The 22,451-nt window shown below is 45.0% G+C and overlaps 1 protein-coding gene across 1 annotated transcript in view; it reads right to left on the bottom strand.

The window, feature by feature from the left end:
• The window catches only part of LOC139276790 (protein bassoon-like), a 646,194-nt gene that overhangs the window by 97,929 nt on the left and 525,814 nt on the right, over positions 1-22,451 (bottom strand). Inside the window, exons 4-5 of the mRNA XM_070894795.1 lie at positions 249-726; positions 24-209 (exon numbers count right to left, since the gene is read on the bottom strand). Coding sequence (XP_070750896.1) covers positions 24-209; positions 249-726 — 664 coding nt within the window. The remainder of the gene's footprint in view (positions 1-23; positions 210-248; positions 727-22,451) is intronic.

Below are 22,451 nucleotides of genomic sequence, written 5' to 3'. Positions count from 1 at the left end.
ATCTTCATAGTTGCTGCTTGTACTATGATCCAGATGCCGTTTTGAAGGACTTTGTTTGTTGGACTCTGAGTTACGTTTTTGACTCTTCTTCATACTAATGCGTTTAGTACGACTGTGCAAGTCCTCACCTTCCACAGAGATGTTATCCTCTTCTGCACTCATTTCCAAGAGTTGCCTTCGCATAAATTCTTCATCTGTTAACTCTGCACCTGTATTTGGCTGCTTTGCATGGGAAGGTGATAGTGCACTTTCACTACTGTCTTCAATGTAGTCATGCCGCAGTTTCCTGCCAAATTCATCCAATGACTCTAGGCTTTCTCTTCGCTCCCTTTGGTTCTCCCATTCAAAAGTATCTTCATCCTCCTCTTGTATATCTTCAAGCTCTTCATCTGAACTGTAAGACTCTGGTGTAATTGAAAGCGATCGTGGCCTATGCCGCTGTCTTTGTTCTTCACTTGAATCCTGAACAGTCCTTCCCCTTTTAGCCTGATCTTGAACACTTTGGGATTCCAGCAATGGCCGAACAGTGCTCTCCAACTTGGTAAACTCTGAAGGGCTCATCGGACTGTGTTGCAGTAGGCCAGACTCATTTAGCTTTTGTCCCTCTTGGTGCAGCAAAGTTGTAATCTCACTCTGTGAGCTAGATATGCCATCAGACGAGTAGCCTGTATCGCTTAAACTTTGTGGGCTGCGGGACAGTTCTTGAGGATAACTTTTACTCAATTCCTGAAAACAACAAGAAATTTATTGTTAACAAATGGTTAAAACAATTAATAACTACACATGTACTTTCACAATTCATTCTATCATACCACCAGACAAAGTCTCCAAGGCTTTTCAGTGCCAGATTGTTTCTGTGCCTACTGTTTATAACACAAATTAGAAAGGAAATCAGTCAGCAAGCTGTTGGAATTAAAATCACAGACAAATAAAAAACTAATTAGTTCACATGAAAAAAATTAAGATTTATATAAACAATGGGAAATACAGCATCAATGCTGTGCAAAACATTACTAAACAATAAGTTTTGAGTCAAAAATCAAATCTAGCTTTTCAATTGCAAGTTAATCATATAGGTAGCACATTAAGTTGAAAAGCATTTTGTTTAGAATATAGGTCTTGTCTGAGGTTCAAAGAGCACATTGTTAGTGCCTCTCATAGCGCAAGCATGTTGTCAAACTTCAGAGTCTCAGGAAGTCACACAAATGATGTTCGCTTACTGAAATACTTACAGATAAGTACATGTTTCTATGCTGTAAAAATCCCAACACATACTGCAGTAAGTTTAGTTTCTTGCATACATATATACAGATATACTAGTAGATCTTTCACGGTGTTGCTCAGAGAATCCTCTGCTTGCCCCTACCTTTGTATCTCTCATTCTGCTGAAATATGTCTTGCTCTCTGTTCCCTCTCTTTTTTTCTATTCTCTAATCTCTAACTCTGACTGTCCCTTGATTTGCCCCTTTCTGATATCATGCTCTTTCTCTCGGTCCTGCTCTTTCTCTCCTCATAGTCTGTATCTTTTCTAATCTGTTAGTCCAATCTCTCCATTCTTTCCATCTCAGTCATAGCTCTGATATCACTCTCTCGAATCTGGAGGCCCAGTGGAATACAGAGGTAGGGACACAAGTAATGGGCAGCTTGGGGAGCTTGCACAGGAGAAGGGTCAGGAGGCTGAGGAAGAGACCGTAAAATTTAAAGAAATTAAATCTATAATAATAATAGTCAGTTTTTGTCTGACCGTTGTCTGTCCTGAGACGGGGGCGGGGCCGGGGGCTGGAAGCATGTGACTGAATGACAGTTGCACTGACCAATGGGCAATCAGGGCCTGCCTGGCCTCGCAACCAGAGTGATGGCGCAAATTTTTAAAATGTGATTGATGATTGGTGTGCTTGAAGAGGCGGCAGTGGATGCGGCGTTGCCAATGGGCGAGGGTCGGGGGGGTGGGGCTTCCCCGGGCGTTGCGGAGCAGAACGCGTGGCGGGAGTGCCAGGTGAGAGAGAGAAAGAGAGTGGGAGAGGGAGGGAGGGGGAGAGGGGGAGGGAGGTAGAGAGAGATGGAGGGAGAGGGTAGGATGAAAGGGGGAGGGAGAGTGAGAGAGATGGAGGGAGAGGGAGGGAGAGGGTGGGAGGGAGAGGAAGAGAGGAAGGGGGGTGGGAGGGGAGAGAGGAAGGGAGAGTGAGAGAGAGGGGGAGAGAGAAGGGAGGGATAAAGGGAGGGAGGACGTTGATTCTAGAGACAAAGGGCGAGACTTTCCATTATTATTGCTATCACCCAAAAATGGGCGAGATTTCCAGCATTAGTGGTTGTTTTATTTTTGAGAATCGCCGCTAGTTTCGCCTTTTTAACTTGGGCGATAGCCTTAGCGATGTGAAATGGGCAATAGCGATGTATTCAGTCATGGAAGGCCGACATCCATAGCAACGGCCGTTCTGCGCATGCGCGTTTTTTTTTCAATTAACTTTTCCCACGATTCGGGAAGTTAGGAGTCATCAGGGATGGAGAGAGAGAAGGAAGGTTGTGTTGAGGCAATGGAGATGGAACATGAGGAGTCAGGAGAGAGTGATGTTGTGGAGGTTGCAGCGAGGAGAGCGAAAGCCTTTTCTGATGAAGCCAACGAAGCTCTGGTCCATGAGGTGGAGACTCGGTGGGGCCAATTAACCCGGGGTGGGCGTGGGAAATCTCCCACCCAGATATACCAGCCAATATGGGTGGACATCGCCAAAGTGGTAACTTCGGCAGCCCACGACGTGAGAGAGCCAAAACAGTGCCGCAAGCGCTGGAAAAGTCTGGTGGCATCTGCAAGAGTAAGTATTAAATTAATAATTGTAATGATGCACTGACTCATTAATTAGAATGTAAATCTGCCTGATTGTAATTAAGATGAGTAATCTTGGGTAGCATCCCTGTTAAGATTGGATTGGGGTCAGAACCTGCGCCCCCAGGACTCTAACCCTGGGAGGGCAGGTGTCCCAGGAACCATTCCGTGCAAATGTGCATTTGGAATCTTGCTGAGATGCCTTAAACTGAATCGACAGTATTATTATTTAAACGTTTTGATTGAAAATTGGGGCCAAAGGAATGACTGGAAGCAGACAGACCACAAACACTCGGCATTTCAATTACTATAGTTTAGGAGAATTATTAAATTATATCACTGCTTGTGTGATGTGAGCAACTCTTTAACTTGGGCACCGTCTCCTTTTTGATTAGGTTGGTGGATGGGGCACAACTGAGCACTGAGGGGGCCACTCAGCTTTGCTCTCCGGCTGCTGTCAGTCACACAGTGACCCAGCCTGGACTGGGGAGAGCTACCCTGGCTCACTGTCCGCCCTGGGACACTTGAGACATTAGCTCCAGCCACACGGAGGTCTCCGAGCACAGCCAGGGACACGGTGTCCCCTTCCCTCATGATCCGGTCATTGCCGAGCTCACCAGTGGTTCTGATTATCCCCCCTCGGGGACCTCCATCGATTGCAATAACCCGGCTCCCTCCCCTCAGGCGGCGAATGACACGGCCCGTGGATGGGGCCTTTTCTAGGGATTGTACACGAGGGTGTTGGGTGTCACGCATTAGTTCCTAACCACAATCTTATTAAATGTTATAACCATACATCAATTACATACAAACCGTATTAGCATATAATGTTAACGATGAATAGAATGTGCGATGACTAATTGTGGATTACAATATCTATCTTCCCTAGGCAATTAGCTTACGCCATGCTCTTGTCACGTTTACAGAAGAAGATATCTAAGAATCGGGCGGAGCAAAGGCGGACTGGAGGCGGGCCTGCAGATGTTTTTCAATTAACCGACCTGGAGGAGAATGCCTCAGCCCTTGGAGGGGCGCATAATCGTTCTGTCACCCGTGGTGGTGCAGATCCCATTGTTGTGCCACGTGAGTAATGTGTAAACCAGTGGTAATTTAAAGTAATTTAATGCCATTTGATTCTAATATATGAATGATGTAATGTTACGCATGCAAATTCTGTACTCTCATGTTAATTATATGTAAAGTCTCTCGTTCACATTTATTGCAGTAGTGTTGCTACTCGTATATATGTCTCCCCTTCTCTTCTACTAACCTCAATTATATTTTCCAGTTCCCCAGGCGCAACGGGAGGCCCCTGGAGCATCACCCCAATTGTTGCAGGGCGTGCTGATCACAGGGAAAGAAGATACAACTGAGGAGAATGATGAGCCTCAATAGTGGTCTGCAGTACCTGAGACCACGTCATCCTCAACCGATGAAGTAGCGGGGCCAAGCGGCTTGCAGCCAGGCACTCCGAGTCGGCCAGTGCCCACACTGACCCTGCGGAGGTTGGGTCGGCGAGGTAGGCACGCACAGCAACGGGCAGATGTGAACAAGGACATGGTGTCTCTGTTGAGGGCAAGTGTCGCCATTGGTCGAGAGCTCCTCTAAGCGCTTGGTAGGTTGACCGGCAATATCACCACACTATCTGCTAGAATCTCAGAGGACATGGGGCAGATGGTTGCGGCAATGCGGCGAACAGCCGACTCCGTCGATGCAATCCTGCAGGCGATGATTTCGGGATACGGCACTGCATCCCAAATTGCCGTACCGCCAACAACGTCAACAGATGCAAGTCAAGAGGAAGCAGTTGCTTCTGACTCGGAAGATGTTTTTTCAGAAATTACTTCTCCTGGGCCCCCTGAATTGAATCTGCAAACGTCACCCCCCATCCACCCCCCCACTCCCACTCCCCTAACCACACAGCAGCAGCCCTTGAGGTGCTCTACTGCAAGACAACTTGGTCCCATTACTAGTGCGTAAGTGGGAAAGTGGGGGTTATGATGAGGGGAGGGGGTAAAAGTAGAGGAGGGAAGTGTGGCCGCAGGTTGGGAGGGGGGCTAATCTATTTTAATTTATATTGTTGCCTGTTCTTATTGTTATTAAAAATTTCTTGAACGTTGGGGGTGGTGGGAGGGTGTTTTTGTAGTGTTATCGTTATTTAAAATTTATTGTTGGGTGAAAAATTATGTTGACTGTTGGGGGTGGGTTGGCGGGGGGTGGGGGGAGATAGGTGTTATAATTTATTTATACATTTTTTTACATCAATTGTTAAATTCACATTTTTTATTGAACTTTACAATTGTTGTGCAGTGTCTTCTAATAACGTAAGGTTAAACATCAATACAAGGGTTGCAAACAATGGCTAAGCCAGGCCAGGCAAGGATAAAACGTAATGCAACTGTAATTGTCACCAACGTAACTTCATGCAAAGCGTTCATTATGAGCTGCTGACGCAACAGTCTTGCAGCTGCGTTACTACCACGGGGCTTTTCCAGTGTTGGGGTGGGGGGGGGGGGGGCGGCATGGTGGGGGCATGGGTTCGTCGCCAGGCTGCTTGTCCTCCCCGAGGTCCTCATCCTCCTCCTCCTCATCCTCCTCCCCTCTCTCCTGAGGGGGACCGGCAGTCTCATCTGGCAATTGTTGTCCTCTCCTGATAGTTAGGTTATACAACATGTAGCACACCACAATGAACTCAGCGACCTGCTCAGCGTGGTATTGTAGGCTGCCTCCTGAGTAGTCCAAGCATCTGAAGCTCTGCTTCAGCACTCCAATTGTCTTTTTGACGATATTGCGCATGGCTATATGGCTTTTGTTGTAGCACTTCTCGGCTTCTGTCTGGGGCTTACGCAGCAGGGTCATGAGCCAGCTGGCAAGGCCATATCCTCTATCCCCCAGCATTCAACCGTGACCTTGTGGCTGGCTCTTAAACAGGTCAAAGACAGCACTCTCACGCAAGATGTGCGCATCATGGATACTGCATGGAAAATTTGCATTTACTCCCATGATTATTTGCTTGTGGTCAACAACGAGCTGCACATTCAGGGAATGAAATTCCTTTCAGTTCCGAAACACTTCTGCATCCTGTAAAGGTGCTCGCAGGGCAATGTGCGTACAGTCTATTGCTCCCTGCATCTTGGGGAAGTTTGCTATTCTCGAGAACCCCAAAGCCCTCCCACTCTGTGTCTCCCTATTCATAGGGAAGTTTATAAAGTCTATCCAGCGTGCGTAAAGGGCTTCACTCACCTGTCGAATGCAGCAATGTGTGGCGTGCTGAGAGATGCAGCAAATGTCGCCAGCTAAAGCCTGAAAGGAGCTCGATGCATAGAAGGAAAGTGTCGTAGTAACCTTAACCTCAACGGGCAGTGCAGTCCTGATGGGCTGCAGATCTCCCTTAATTAGCTGGCATATCTCACTAATAACCTCCTTTAGGAAGCACAGCCTTCAAACGCACGTGTTATCGGACAAGCCCAGGTATGATCGCTTATCCCTGTAAATGCGTTGGGTGTAAGATCTCCTCCTCCTCGGCAGTCTGCCACCTCTTTGATTGGGAATGCTCTTCAATGAACCTTTTCCATCTCTATTCTGCAGCATGTGAGTAGTCATCAATACTGGTTGACAAATTACAGGCCCCATCACTATAAATGACCTAATCTGTTTTCAAATATTCTTAAATTGTCCTCAACAAATACAATATAAACTCAAAATTGACCACAATGTGATTAGATAATTGGCAAGATTCTAAAATGCCCTTAAAATAACTCAAGAATTATTTCAATGCTCCCATCCACTTCAAACAGCCTTTTATAAAATCTCCTCCGATTTACAAAATGGCTTCCATACTGCTGGGTAAAGGTCAGGTGAATGCAGCTTTTCTTGAGCGTCTTTTTGGGCGAGTGATCACTTGGGCGCAATATGGGTGAAATGCCGAAAGTAGTGCTTGGCAATATTCTGGGCGATATTTGGGCACTAGTTTCCATTATAAACAGTATTCTGGGCCTTGCACAAGTGATGACGTCAAATTTTATATTTAAAAAATAGGCCGGGCGATTCAGCTCATTCCTGTATGCCAAAAGTTGCTCTGGCAATAAATGGGCGATAATTGGGCGCTAGTTTCCATTTATCATCAAATATAGGCGATAAACAGCATCTTGACACTTATATGGGCACTAAATGGGTGAATATGTGCCGACAGTCTAGCCCAAAGAAGATGATAATAGTCTAAACAAGTACTGTTGCACTAAAGATACTAATTTGACCGCAAAAATTACCTGCACAAAAGTGAAAATTGGGTGAAGAACAAAAAGGCAGGAGGACCTGAGCAACTAGCGGCACAATGACACCAACTATAGCGTCAGTTAGATAAACTGGGACGTGCTTATTTGCACTAGAAAAATGCTCTGATTGGCTCCCCATGATCACATGACCGGATTGCTGATTGGTCCCCTTGGAGGATAAGACACACCCCGCAGTTTCTTTGGAATGTGTAATTAGAACCGCCCACCCAAGTTGTGGGTGACTTTGCAAAGTGTAATTCAAGCCATTCTGACTGCTGACTCCAGACAGGATAGAGCTAACCCATCCCAGCCCAAATTCCTGCCCCATCCCAGCCCAAGTTCATGTCCCCCAGCCCAAATTCCTGCCCCCCCAGTCCAAGTTCCTAACCCCCCCAGCCCAAGTTCCTGCCCCCCTCAGCCCAAGTTCCTGACCCCCGCAGTCCAAGTTCATGCACCCCCAGCCCAAGTTCCTATCCCATCCCAGCCCAAGTTCCTGCACTCCTCCCAGCCCAAGTTCCTGACCGTCCCAGCCTAAGTTCCTGACGCCCCCAGCCAAGTTCCTGAAATCCCCAGCCCAAGTTCCTGACCTTACCACCTCCCCACCCCGCCCATCATAGATGGGGCATAGTTTGTGGGTCACAGATTGTTAATAGGTCTATTGGGTGTGAGTTGAATAGTGACAGTGTCATTACTTCCGGATTTCATCCACTTCAAAGCATCGAGCTTTCCGTGAAATCAGGTATCGGTGAAAAAGGGGTGGGGTTGGAAGTACTTGATCCACCTTCCCTGAGTTCCCTCTCTCCCCTCCGATCCCCTCTCCCGTATCTCCTCTCTCTACCCCAGTCTCTGTCACTCTCCCCCATCTGTCTCTCTCTCTCTCTGCTCCACTCTCTTTCTCTCCCCACAGTCTCTCATTCTCCCCCCAGTCTCTTTCACTCTCCCCCAGTCTCTCTCACTCTCCCCCCAGTCTCTCTCACTCTCCCCCCAGTCTCTCTCACTCTCCCCCCCAGTCTCTCTCACTTCCCCCCCCCCCAGTCTCTCTCACTCTCCGCCCCCCCAGCCTCTCTCACTCTCCCTCCAGTCTCTCTCACTCTTCCCCACCCCCCACTCTCTCTCTCTATCTCCCTCCCTCCAGCCTCTCTCTCTCCCCCCCCACCCCCAGTCTCTCCCCAGTCTCTACCTCTCTCCCGCCCCCCCACCACCAGTCAGTCTCTCTCTCTCCCCCCCTCAATCTCTCTCTCTCTACCACCTCTGATGTTTTCTTTCCCACAGAAGGCTGCGAAAATGTCCATGTAGATAATCATGATATTCTAGGAAAAACTCCTGAAGATCATCCAAAAGCTAGACACATGCGGCACTGCAGCTCACATTACAGGCCCCACTTCCGGTGTCGGGTTTGAGGAGTCTGCGCATGTGTAGTTATCGGGGGCAGAGTCCAGGGCGAGCAGACGCAGAAGGACGCTTGAATAACTAGTGCAAATAATCACTCTGGATAAACTGTTTACCATTATAAACTTTAATAGCTTTTTCCCCACTATAAACTTTTGATAAGATGTTCCAATATAAATGTTGACAACAAAATTGTGACAATAGGAAGTATGTGCCATTTGCAAGACTTATTTAATAATATATGTAGAAGATATATATTCACACATATGGAATACTGCAGTGGTATAGGTTTACCTTGAAGTAATCCTTCGGATTTAGCTTTTGTACATAGCTTAATATATGTTAACTTCTATAAGGACCCTGTTATTTTATTTATATAATGCCTTTAATGTGGGAAAACTTCCAAAGGCACTTCACAGAAGTGTAATCAAACCGAAACAGACACCTGGCTAAAGGAGGAGATGTTAGAGGCAAAGAGGTGGATTTTAAGGAGCATCTTAAATAAAGAGAGGTGGGGCCTAAACCGCTGAAGGCAGTGCCACCAATGGAGTATTGAAGGAGGTTGGGGATACGCACGAGGCATATCCAGTGTTAGAGGAACGCAGAGTTGTGAGGAGGCTGCAGGATGGTTACAAAGATAGGAAGGAGCAAGGTTATGAATGGATTTAAACACAGGGATCAGAATTTTGAATTGGAAATCTTGCTGGACTGGGAGCTGATGTAGGTCAACAAGGACCGGAGTGATAGGTGAGCAAGATTTGATGTGGAATGGGATACGGCAGCTTTTTGTATGAGCAGAGTTTATGGAGGATGTAGAATGGGCGCCCAGCAAGGAGAGCATTGCAATAGTTGAGTCTGGAGGTCACAAAGGGATAGAAGACACGTTCAGCAGTGGATGGGCTGAGGTAGGAGATATTATGAAGATGCAAGTAGGCAGTCTTGTGATAGAAAGGATACAAAACCTCAACTCGAGATCAAATAGAATGCCAAGGTTGCGAACAGTCTGGTTCAGCATGAGATAGTGTTTGAGAAAGGAAATGGTATCAATGACATGGAGGTCAAAGACGATGGCTTTGGTCTTTCCAATGTTTAACTGGAGGAAATTGCCAAAATTGAATATTGGACATGCAGTCTGACAGCACAAAGACAGTGAAGGGGTCAAGGGTGAAGGCGTAGAACTAGGTGTCTTTAGTTTACAAGTTAAAGTTACTCATGGTGTTAAGATGGTGTCACCAAAGGACAGCATTTGGATGAGGAAAAGGAGCAGACCAAAGATAGATCCTTGCGAGTCTCCAGAGGCAACGATGCGAGAGCAGGAAGAGAAGCCATTGCTGGATATGTTTTGGCTGCGATTGGAAGCTAAAAGTGGAACCAAGCGAGGGCTGTCTCACTGAGTTCAACTACGGGGGAGAGATGTTGTAGAGAGGTCAAGGAGGACGAGAAAGGATAGTGCACCATGGTCACAGTCACAGAAGATGTCATTTGTAACTTTGGTTAGGGCCACTTCAGTGCTGTGCCAGCTTTTAGGTGTAAAGGTATAATAGTTTGTTTTGCTGTGCATGGGAAATATTTTTAGCTCTTTTGAAAAACAATAGGTGGAATATTAGCTTCATTTTTATACCCCAAGTTGTCGCAGCCCAGGAAAAGATAAGTTAACTTGTAAGTGCCCATTTTTTCTGCATGTTTCAATCTCTCCAATTAAGTTTCTCTTCACAAACACCTCTGTCTCTCCACCTTCCTCTCCTTAAGAGCATCCTTAAAATCTGTAGGGGTGGAAATTCAGTAACACCTCAGTTGGGGCGGTGTCCCAGGTGGAGCGGTAAATTTTGTGCCGGCAAATGGTTTGGATCTGCCACCACAAAATTCATCAGATGGGCCCGGAGTTTGGAGCGGGGTGCTAAGGGAGGCATTGTATGCCTCTTTTAGGACGCTAGGCCGGCTGAGCAAGGGAAAATCCCGAGCTACACAGCCAGCCTTGGAGCGTCATAACAGAGGCCTGGGGCAAAAAAAACCCTGCAAAAACCCACCAAAAACATTCCCATTGCATAGCTCAGGCCACCACAACATAAATTGCAGAACATACTTACCTGACTGCGGCCGCTACCGCTTGGAGCGCCTGATTTCACAGGCTTTCCCAGCAGGGCGCTCTACGGAGCGCTACAGGTCGGGCAAGATCCAAAAATCGAGCCGGTGTCGTAACCAGGGGTGTTGCTCATTGGCGCCCTATTGATATCGGCACTGAATAGCCGCCCGGGCGCAACTGTTTTCCGCCGCCATTGCCGCCCCTCCAGGGCGCAAAGAGGAGTGACAGAAGACCAAATTTCCACACCGACATCTTTTCCTAAGCGTTTTGTTGTCCCTGCTAATATTTCCTACTTTGGCTCGATGTCTATTTTTGTCAAGATTATGCCTCTGCAAAGTGTTTTGGCACATTTTTCTAAGTTAAAGGTGCAATATCAATGCAAGTTGTTGGTGTACTTGTTTGTGATGGAGGGTGATTAATTAATTACTTGACTAATTGCTTTATTATGATTAAATACCCACACTATAATAAGCCCTAGGGTTGCCAGTTGGTGCAGGCAAACCAAGGAGCAGGATGTATTGCTAAAAGTCATCAGGTTGAAATCACTATTAATTTATACCGAAAGGTTTTCCAAGTGGGATAGAAACATAGAAATTAGATGCAGGAGCAGGCCATTCGGTCCTTCGAGCCTGCACCACCATTCAATAAGATCATGGCTGATCATTCAACTTCAGTACCCCTTTTCTGCTTTCTCTCTATACCCCTTGATCCCTTTGGCCATAAGGGCCATATCTAACTCCCTTTTGAATATATCTAATGAACTGGCCTCAGCAACTTTCTGCGGTAGAGAATTCCACAGGTTAACCACTCTCTGAGTGTAGAAGTTTCTCCTCATCTCGGTCCTAAATGGCTTACCCCTTATTCTTAGACTGTGACCCCTGGTTCTGGAACTCCCCAGCAATGGGAACATTCTTCGTGTCTCTAACCTGTCAGAAATCCACTCAGAATGTTATATGTTTCTATGAGATCCCCTCTCATTCTTCTAAACGCCAGTGGATACAAGCCCAGTTGATCCAGTCTCTCCTCATATGTCAGTCCTGCCATCCCAGGAATCAGTCTAGTGAACCTTCACTGTACTCCCTCAATAGCAAAAACGTCCTTCCTCAGATTAGGAGACCAAAACTGAACACAATATTCTAGGTGTGGCCTTACCAAGGCTCTGTACAACTGCAGTAAGACCTCCCTGCTCCAATAATCAAATCCTCTAGCTATAAAGGTCAACATGCCATTTGCCTTCTTCACCGCCTGCTGTACCTGCATGCCAACCTTCAATGATTGATGTACCATGACACTCAGGTCTCGTTGCACCTCCCCTTTTCCTAATCTGTCACCATTCAGATAATATTCTGTCTTCCTGTTTTTGCCATCAAAGTGATAACCTCACATGTATCCATATTATACTGCATCTGCCATGCATTTGCCCACTTACGTAACCTGTCCAAGTCACCCTGCAGCCTCTTAGCATCCTCCTCACAGCTCACATCGCCACCCAGCTTAGTGTCATCTGCAAGCTTGGAGATATTACATTCAATTCCTTCATCTAAATCATTACTGTATATTGTAAATAGCTGGGGTCCCAGCACTGAACCCTGCGGCACCCCACTGGTCACTGCCTACCATTCTGAAAAGGACCAGTTTATTCCGATCTCTGCTTCCTGTCTGCCAACCAGTTTTCTATCCACGTCAATACCTTACCTCCAATAACATGTGCTTTCATTTTGCACACTAATCTCTTGTGTGGGACCTTGTCAAAAGCCTTTTGAAAGTCCAAATACACCACATCCATTGGTTCTCCCTTGTCCACTCTACTAGTTACATCCTCAAAAAATTCTAGAAGATTTGTCAAGCATAATTTTCCTTTCATAAATCCATACTGACTTGGACCAATCCTGTCACTACTTTCCAAATGCACTGCTATTTCATCTTTAATAATTGATTCCAACATTTTCCCCACCACCAATGTCAGGCTAACCGATCCATAATTCCCTGGTTTCTCTCTCCCTCCTTTTTTTAAAAGTGGGGTTACATTAGCTACCTTCCAGTCCATAGGAACTGTTCCAGAGTCAATAGAATGTTGGAAAATGATGACCAATGCAACCACTATTTCTAGGGCCACTTCCTTAAGTACCCTGGGATGCAGCCTATCAGGCTCTGGGGAATTTATCAGCCTTCAATCCCATCAATTTCCCTAACACAATTTCCTGACGAATAAGGATTTCCTTCAGTTCCTCCTTCTCACTAGACCCTCGAAACCCTAGTATTTCCGGAAGGTTGTTTGTGTCTTCCTTAGTGAAGACAGATCCAAATTATTTGTTCAGTTGGTTTGCCATTTCTTTGTTCCCCATTATAAATTCACCTGATTCTGATTGCAAAGGACCTACGTTGGTCTTCACTAATCTTTTTCTCTTCACATATCTATAGAAGCTTTTGCAGTCAGTTTTTATGTTCCCTGCAAGCTTCCTCTCATACTCTATTTTCCCCTCCTAATTAGACCCTTTGTCCTCCTCTGCCGAATTCTAAATTTCTTCCAGTCCTCAGGTTTGCTGCATTTTCTGGCCAATTTAAATGCCCGTCCTTGGATTTAACACTATCCCTAATTTCCCTTGTTAGCTATGGTTGAGCTACCTTCCCCGTTTTATTTTTACTCCAGACAGGGATGTACAATTGTTGAAGTTCATCCATGTGATCGATAAATGTCTGCCATTGCCTAGCCACTGTCAACCCTTTAAGTATCATTTGCCAGTCTATCCTAGCCAATTCATGTCTCATGCCATCAGAGTTACCTTTCCTTAAGATCAGGACCCTAGTCTCTGAACTAACACTGTCACTCTCCATCTTAATAAAGAATACTACCATATTATGGTCACTCTTCCCCAGGGGGCCTCGCGCAACAAGATTGCAAGGGATACATGAGATCAGCAGATTTCTGCTCATCTATGGCCAAGCATGCTATCCACTGCGAGTAGTGTCTTAAAAATTCTGTATTTTTCTTTATTTGTTGACCTGTTGACATGCTACTTATGTTGCTGGATAAAATATTTCTGCAGTGATATCCCTTTTGGACCTATGGAAATGGCCTTTCAGAAGTTAAGACTGGCAGCGCATATATATTTGGAGGGAATCCCTGAGATTGTATCAATATTTGCAGAAGGTTCCATGGGATTGTATCAATATTTAAGAACATATGAGCATAAGAAATAGGAGCAGGAGTAGGCCACCTGGCCCCTCGAACCTGCTCCGCCATTTAATTTCATGGCTGATCTGATCATGGACTCAGCTCCACTTCCCTGCCCGCTCCCCATGAACCTTTATTCCCTTATCGCTCAAGAATCTGTCTATCTCTGCCTTAAATATATTCAATGACCCAGCCTCCACAGCTCTCTGGGCAGAGAATTCCATAGATTTACAACCCTCTGAAAGAAGAAATTTCTCCTCATCTCAGTTTTAAATGACCGGCCCCTTATTCTGAGACTATGTCCCCTAGTTTTAGTTTCCCCTACGAGTGTAAATATCCTCTCTGCTCCCACCTTGTCGAGCCTCCTTATTATCTTATATATTTCGATAAGATTATCTCTCATTCTTCTGAATTCCAATGTGTATAGTCCCAATCTACTCAACCTATTTTCAGAAGTCAACCCCTCATCTCCGGAATCAACCTAGTGAACCTTCTCTGAACAGCCTCCAATGCAAGTATATCCCTCCTTAAATACAGAGCCAAAACTGTACGCAGTAATCTAGATGTGGCCTCACCAATACCATGCACAGTTGTAGCAGGACCTCTCTGCTTTTATGTTGGAACTGGTGCTCTCCACTCTCTCTCATTTGACAGTTGGAACTGGTGCTCTCCACTCTCTGTCCCGTGAGAGTTTGAATTGGTGCTCTCCACTCTCCCGTCCTGTGACAGTTGGAACTGGTGCTCTACACTCTTCTGTTGGTGTAGGAGGGAGGGCTTTAGTTTCCTGAACAATTGGGACCGCTTCTGGGGTAGGTGGGACCTGTACAAGTCGGACAGGTTACACCTCAACAGAGACAGGACCAATGTTCTCATGGGTGGTTTTGATAGTACAGTTGGGAGGGCTTTAAACTAGCTTAGCAGGGGGATGGGAACCCAGGAGAGGGCTCTGAGCTAGTTAGGGTGGGTGAGAGCTCAGATGAACAGAACCCCAAGAAAGAATGCAAAAGGCAGGAGGCAACAGAGCAGAGTAGCACTGGGGTAAGTGCAAACCACAAGGTGATAGGAAGGGACAATATATATGAATATAAAGGGGCTGCAGGAGGGGTCAAAACTAAAAATCATGGTTTAAAAACTAGTATTAAAACACTTTACCTAAACGCACGCAGCATTCGAAACAAAGTAAATGAGTTGACGGCACAAATCATTGCAAATGGGTATGATTTGGTGGCCATTACTGAAACGTGATTGCAGGGTGGCCAAGACTGGGAATTAAACATACAGGGGTATCTGACAATTCGGAAAGATAGACAAGAGGGGAATGGAGGTGGGGTAGCTCTGTTAATGAAGGATAATATCAGGGCAGTTGTGAGAGACGATATTTGCTCTAATGAACAAAATGTTGAATCACTGTGGGTGGAGATTAGGGATAGTAAGGGGAAAAAGTTACTGGTGGGCGTAGTTTATATGCCCCAAATAATAACTTCACGGTGGGGCGGACAATAATCAGGGGAATAATGGAGGCATGTGAAAAAGGAACGGCAGTAATCATGGGGGATTTTAACCTACATATCGATTGGTCAAATCAAGTCGCACGGGGTAGCCTTGAGGAGGAATTCATAGAATGCATACGGGATTGTTTCTTTGAACAGTATGTTACAGAACCTACAAGGGAGCAAGCTATCTTAGATCTGGTCCTGTGTAATGAGACAGGAATAATAAACTATCTCCTAGTAAACGATCCTCTCGGAATGAGTGATCACAGTATGATTGAAATTGTAATACAGATTGAGGGTGAGGAAGTCGTGTCTCAAACGAGCGTACTATGCTTAAGCAAAGGGGACTACAGTAGGATGAGGGCAGAATTGGCTAAAGTGGACTGGGAACACAGACTAAACGGTGGCACAACTGACGAACAGTGGAGGACTTTTAAGGAGCTCTTTCATAGTGCTCAACAAAAATATATTGCAATGAAAAAGGGCGGTAAGAGAAGGGATAACCAGCCATGGATAACCAAGGAAATAAAGGAGAGTATCAAATTAAAAACCAATGCGTATAAGGTGGCCAAGGTTAGTGGGAAACTAGAAGATTGGGAAAATTTTAAACGACAGCAAAGAATGATTAAGAAAGCAATAAAGAAAGGAAAGATAGATTACGAAAGTAAACTTGCGCAAAACATAAAAACAGGTAGTAAAAGCTTTTACCAATATATAAAACGAAAAAGAGTGACTAAAGTAAATGTTGGTCCCTTAGAAGATGAGAAGGGGGATTTAATAATGGGAAATGTGGAAATGGCTGAGACCTTAAACAATTATTTTGCTTCGGTCTTCACAGTGGAAGACACAAAAACCATGCCAAAAATTGCTGGTCACGGGAATGTGGGAAGGGAGGACCTTGAGACAATCACTATTACTAGGGAGGTAGTGCTGGACAGGCTAATGGGACTCAAGGTAGACAAGTCCCCTGGTCCTGATGAAATGCATCGCAGGGTATTAAAAGAGATGGCGGAAGTTATAGCAGATGTATTTGTTATAATCTACCAAAATTCTCTGGACTCTGGGGAGGTACCATCGGATTGGAAAGCAGCTAATGTAATGCCTTTTAGATAGGTTAAGCGAATGGGCTAAGGTTTGGCAGATGGTATACAATGTCGGAAAATGTGAGGTCATCCACCTTGGAAAAAAAACAGTAAAAGGGAATATTATTTGAATGTGGAGAAATTACAACATGCTGCGGTTCAGAGGGACCTGGGGGTCCTTGTGCATGAATCCCAAAAAGTTAGTTTGCAGGTGTATCAGGTAATCAGGAAGGCGAATGGAATGTTGGCTTTCATTGCGAGAGGGATGGAGTACAAAAGCAAGGAGGTCCTGCTGCAACTGTACAGGGTATTGGTTAGGCCGCACCTAGAGTACTGCGTGCAGTTTTGGTCACCTTACTTAAGGAAGGATATACTAGCCTTGGAGGGGGTACAGAGACGATTCACTAGGCTGATTCTGGAGATGAGGGGGTTACCTTATGATGATAGATTGAGTAGACTGGGTCTTTATTCGTTGGAGTTCAGAAGGATGAGGGGTGATCTTATAGAAACATTTAAAATAATGAAAGGGATAGACAGGATAGAGGCAGAGAGGTTGTATCCACTGGTCGGGGAGACTAGAACTAGGGGGCACAGCCTCAAAATACGGGGCAGCCAATTTAAAACCGAGTTGAGAAGGAATTTCTTCTCCCAGAGGGTTGTGAATCTGTGGAATTCTCTGCCCAAGGAAGCAGTTGAGGCTAGCTCATTGAATATATTCAAATCACAGATAGATAGATTTTTAACCAATAAAGGAATTAAGGGTTATGGGGAACGGGCGGGTAAGTGGAGCTGAGTCCACGGCCAGATCAGCCATGATCTTGTTGAATGTCGAAGCAGGCTCGAGGGGCTAGATGGCCTACTCCTGTTCCTAATTCTTATGTTCTCATGTTCTTATTAATGTTGGGGAAGTCCAGAACCAGGTGTCACAGTCTAAGGATAAGGGGTAAGCCATTTAAGACCGAGATGAGGAGAGACTTCTTCTCCCAGAGAGTGGTGAACCTGTGGAATTCTCTACCAATTCACTAAATATGTTCAAAAAGGAGTTGGATGTAGTCCTTAATACTAGGGGGATCAAGGGGTATGGCGAGAAAGCAGGAATGGCGTACTGAAGTTGCATGGTCAGCCATGAACTCATTGAATGGCGGTGCAGGCTCAAAGGGCCGAATGGCCTACTCCTGCACCTATTTTCTATGCTCCATCCCCCTTGCAATAAAAAACAACATTCTATTTGCCTTCCTGATTACTTGTTGTACCTGATACTAACTTTTTGTGTTTCATGCATAAGGACCCCCAGGTCTCTCTGTACTGCAGCACTTTGCAACTTTTTCTCCATTTAAATTATAATTTGCGTTTCTACTTTTGCTGTCATTTTCCCACGTTACACTCCATCTACCAAATTTTTGCCCATTCACTTCGCCTGCCTATGTCCCTTTGCAGATTTTGTGTATCCTTTCCCACCCATCTTTGTATCATCAGTAAAATTGGCTATATTACACTCAGTCCCTTCATCCAAGCCATTAATACAGATTGTAAATAGTTGAGGCCCAAGCGCCAATCCCTGCGGCACCCCACTCGTCACTGTTTGCTAACCGGAAAATTACCCATTTATCCCTACTCTCTGTTTCTGTTAGATAGCCAATCCTCTATCAATGCTAATATATTACCCCCAACCGTGAACATTTATCTTGTGCAGTAACCTTTTATGTGGCACGTTATCGAAAGCCTTCTGGAAATCCAAATACACCACATCCACTGGTTCCCCTTTATCCATCCTGCTCGTTACATCCTCAAAGAACTCCAGCAAATTTGTTAAAACATGAAACCATGCTGACTCTACTTTGATTGAATTATGCTTTTCTAAATGTTCCGCTACTGCTTCCTTAATAATAAACTCCAGCATTTTCCCAATGACAGATGTTAGGCTAACTGGTCTATAGTTTCCTCGTTTTTGTCTGCCTCCTTTTTTAAATAGAGGCTTACAATTGCGGTTTTCCAATTCGCTGGGACTGCCCCAGAATCCAGGGAATTTGGTAGAATACAACCAATGCATCCACTATCTCTGCAGCCACTTCTTTTAAGACTCTAGGATGTAAGCCATCAGGGCCAGGGAACTTGTCCACCTTTAGCCCCATTATTTTACCAAGTACTACTTCTTTAGTGATAGTGATTGTATTAAGTTCCTCCCTCCCTATAGCCCCTTGATTATCCACTATTGGGATGTTTTTAGTATCTTCTACCATGAAGACCGATAAAAAATATTTGTTCAACGTCTATGCCATTTCCCTGTTCTCCATTATTAATTCCCCAGTCTCATCCTCTAGGGGACGAACATTTACTTTAGCCACTCTTTTCCTTTTTATGTACCTGTAGAAACTCTTATTACCTGTTTTTATATTTCGTGCTCGTTTACTTTCATAATCTATCTTCCCTCTGTCGTTCTTTGCTGTCTTTAAAAAGTTTCCCAATCTTCTGGCCTCCCACTAGTCTTGGCCACATTGTATTTGAAGATTTCCCCGTGATTGAATCAATATCAGCAGTGTGTCAATATTTCCATAGAAATACAGAAAAGTTTGAAAATTGCTTAACTGTGCTGGCAATAACACAGTAAAAACATTCTGTTGCTAAATCTTGCAGTGTTCCTTCATTAACCTCCTTACAAATAAGTTAATACAAGAAAACCTTATTACAACAAACAGTTACGCACAAAAAGAAACTGATCAGGTCCCACTGCAGCATTTGTAATGGAATTTATTGCAGTTGTAAGTAGCTCTGGAGCCTTATTTGCAATTTGTATATAACCTTTAAACAGAATTTCTGATATGGGACAGCTGGGATAAAGGAGCGCGACAGGTCCAAGAGCAGAGGCAGCGAAGCTGAGCGTGACAGGACTTGGGATAAAGGAGCAACTCAAAACAGGTAGCATTTGAAAGAGTGAGGTCATAGAAAAAAACTTAAAGTGACGTCAACACAAGGGAAGTGGCTAACTGGTGAGTAGCTGGTGAGTTTTTAAGTTTAAGTTGATTTCTTCTAAGTTAGTTCTTAGTCTATTAAATAGAGGCATGGCAGGGCAGATCAGTTCCACGGAGTGCGCATCCTGTGCCATGTGGGAACTTCAGGACGCTTCCCATGTCTTGGGCAACCACGTTTGCAGGAAGTGTCATCAGCTGGAAGAGCTCAAGCTCCAGGTTTTGGAGCGTGAGTAGCAGCTGGAGCCACGGCGGTCCATTCGTGAGGCTGAGAGCTTTGTGGATAGTACGTTTCAGGAGGTGGTCACCCCACACCTGGTAGTGCAGGAGTCCCCTGAGTGCATCTCGCTCTCCAATTAGTATTCTGTTCTGAATACTGATGAGGGCGATGGTTCCCCTGGGAATTACAGCCACGGCACCATGGGTGGCTCAGCTGTATAGGGGTTGCGAGGAAGAAGAGTGGGAGAGCAATAGTGGTGGGGGATTCGATAGTTAGGGGAGGAGACAGGCGTTTCTGCGGCCGCAGATGTGACTCCAGGATGGTATGTTGCCTCCCTGGTGCCAGGGTTAAGGATGTCTCAGAGCTGCTACAGAATATTCTGATGGGGTAAAGTGAACAGCCAGAGGTTGTGTGTACCAATGGCATAGGTAGACAGAGGGATGAGGTTCTGCAGGCAGATTTTAAGGAGCTAGGAAGGAGATTAAAAAGCAGGACCTGAAAGGTAGTAATCTCTGGATTAGAGGATAAGGATAGAGCAGATGAATTCATGGCTGGAGAGATGGTGCTGAAGGGAGGGCTTCAGATTCCTGGGGCATTGGGACTGGTTCCGGGGGAGGTGGGACTTGTACAGCCGGATGGGTTTCACCTCAACAGGGCCAGAACCAATATCCTTGCGAGGAGGTTTGCTAGTGCTGTTGGGGAGGGTTTAAACTAATTTGGCAGGGGGATGCTCTAAGATGTAGCATTAGAAAGGGGAAATAAAGTGTTCAAAGGATTGGGAGAGGCAGAGAGCACTAAAGTAAGAAATAGTAACGTATTAGGTGGGACTAAACTAAGGGAGAATACCAGATGGTCTAAGATGGGTTTGCAGTGTATGTCGGTGAATGCACAAAGCGTAGTAAACAAGGTAAGTGAGCTGCAGGCACAAATAGCCACATGGGAATATGATGTTGTGGCAATAAAAAAGAGCCGGATCGGCTGTTAAATATTCCTGGTTATAAGGTATTCAGGAAAGATAGGGAAGGAAAGATAGGAGGTGTTGAGTTGTGAGTGGCTTAGCTAGTCACTGATGTTCACAAGACTCAGTAAAACCCCAGCCAGTTGGGTTCAGGGGATCCACAATGAAGCAGGTGGTTGTGAGCCTGGTGGATGAACTGGTAATGTGTAGTGTGATTATTAAACTTTTGCTAATAAACCCCAACTAGTTCTTAATAGCAATGTGCTGCTATGAATTCTTAAACAAAAGACCCACGAAGCAAATACATTACATCGCCGTATAAATACAGGTTGTTGTTGTTGTTTATGTAATCTTTCATAATCTAACCCATGGAGCCCTGGTAACATTCTGTAGAAAAGAACTAGTGAAGAACAAATCGCCTAGCTTGTTAAGGTTAAACCAGGTATTCTGGGAGAAGAGGAGGATCAATGGGGCGAATGGGAACAGGGAGGAATTAAAGTGGAGCGGAATAAGGGGGTGACGCGATTGCACGGGCTAGAGCAGGGGAGATTAGAGGGAGAGAAAAATAGTCAATGTTCCATTCCTGAAAAAAACATTTTAAAGTAAGGAAAGTCAATTTCAATTTTTAATCTCCTCTCCGTTATGGTTATATGGTAGACAGAGCCAGTGGGGTGAGGAAACAGCTATAATGAATGCCAGACCTGCGGAAAGTTATTCAGGAGCTGGTACAGGGATAAACAGTGGCGTCAGGTTGCCAGCCACTAAGATTATATCTTATAAAAACATAGGAACAGGAGTAGCCCAGTCAGCCCTTTGAGCCTGTTGCACCATTCAATGAGATTATGGCTGATCTGGATCTTGACTGCATTCACCCATCATGGCTCCATATCACTCAATACCCTTGGCTAGCAAAAAAATTATCGATCTCAGATTTTAAATTATTGATTGAGCCAGCAACTACTGTTTTTTGTGGGAGAGTTTTCCACACTTCTACCACCCTTTGCATGAAGAACTTCTCCTGAATGGCCTGGCTCTGATTTTAAAGTTATTGTCCTCAACTCCACCACCAGCAGAAAATGTTCTCCCTATCTACCCTATCAAATCCTTTGAAAATCCTAAAAATCACAATCAAGTCACCCCTTAACCTTCTATATTCCATGGAATACAAGCCTAGGTTATGTAATCTCTCCTCATATGTACTCAAATTGGAAGGAAGTGACTCGTGGCATCCCACAAGAATCTGTGCTGGGGTCCCAATTATTCACTATATTAATGTGACCCATGGTGAAATGAAAATTCAAACTACTTACCTGCTTACTCACCTTGCATAGTAGAAATCCAACATGGTGGAGAGTTGGAGCTGAAAAGATGAATAAAATGGCCCACAGAATTTCCCTGTGGCCAGAGCCTGCAACTGCATGTAGACTGAAAGCAGTTCTTTTAATCTATTCCAACATCATTGACTTGTCACATTGATAGGAAAATGTTACAGGCAAAAAAACATGGCAGGTGTCACAGGAAAAAGGATTACCTAGAAACACAACAGGGTAGTTGTGGATACATTTAACATGTAAATGTTAGAGGCAGGAAGCAGCAGGAGCTAAAATTGATCCAATACGAAATATAATAACCACACCAGTCTTACAATGGCCCAGAGATCGACAGGGGCGAGAGGCAGTCTTGGCCCACAATTGATGAAGGTCTGAGTAAAGCTGTTTACATTGTACATTAATGATTTAGACGAGGGGATTAAATGTAGTATCTCCAAATTTGCGGATGACACTAAGTTGGGTGGCAGTGTGAGCTGCGAGGAGGATGCTATGAGGCTGCAGAGTGACTTGGATAGGTTATGTGAGTGGGCAAATGCATGGCAGATGAAGTATAATGTGGATAAATGTGAGATTATCCACTTTGGTGGTAAAAACAGAGAGACAGACTATTATCTGAATGGTGACAGATTAGGAAAAGGGAAGGTGCAACGAGACCTGGG

This window comes from Pristiophorus japonicus, chromosome 12 (genome assembly GCF_044704955.1).
Source record: "Pristiophorus japonicus isolate sPriJap1 chromosome 12, sPriJap1.hap1, whole genome shotgun sequence".
In the NCBI taxonomy this organism is placed as follows: domain Eukaryota; kingdom Metazoa; phylum Chordata; class Chondrichthyes; family Pristiophoridae; genus Pristiophorus; species Pristiophorus japonicus.
The sequence above is the reverse complement of the archived record's forward strand: the minus strand, read 5'-3'. Positions and strand labels throughout refer to the sequence as shown.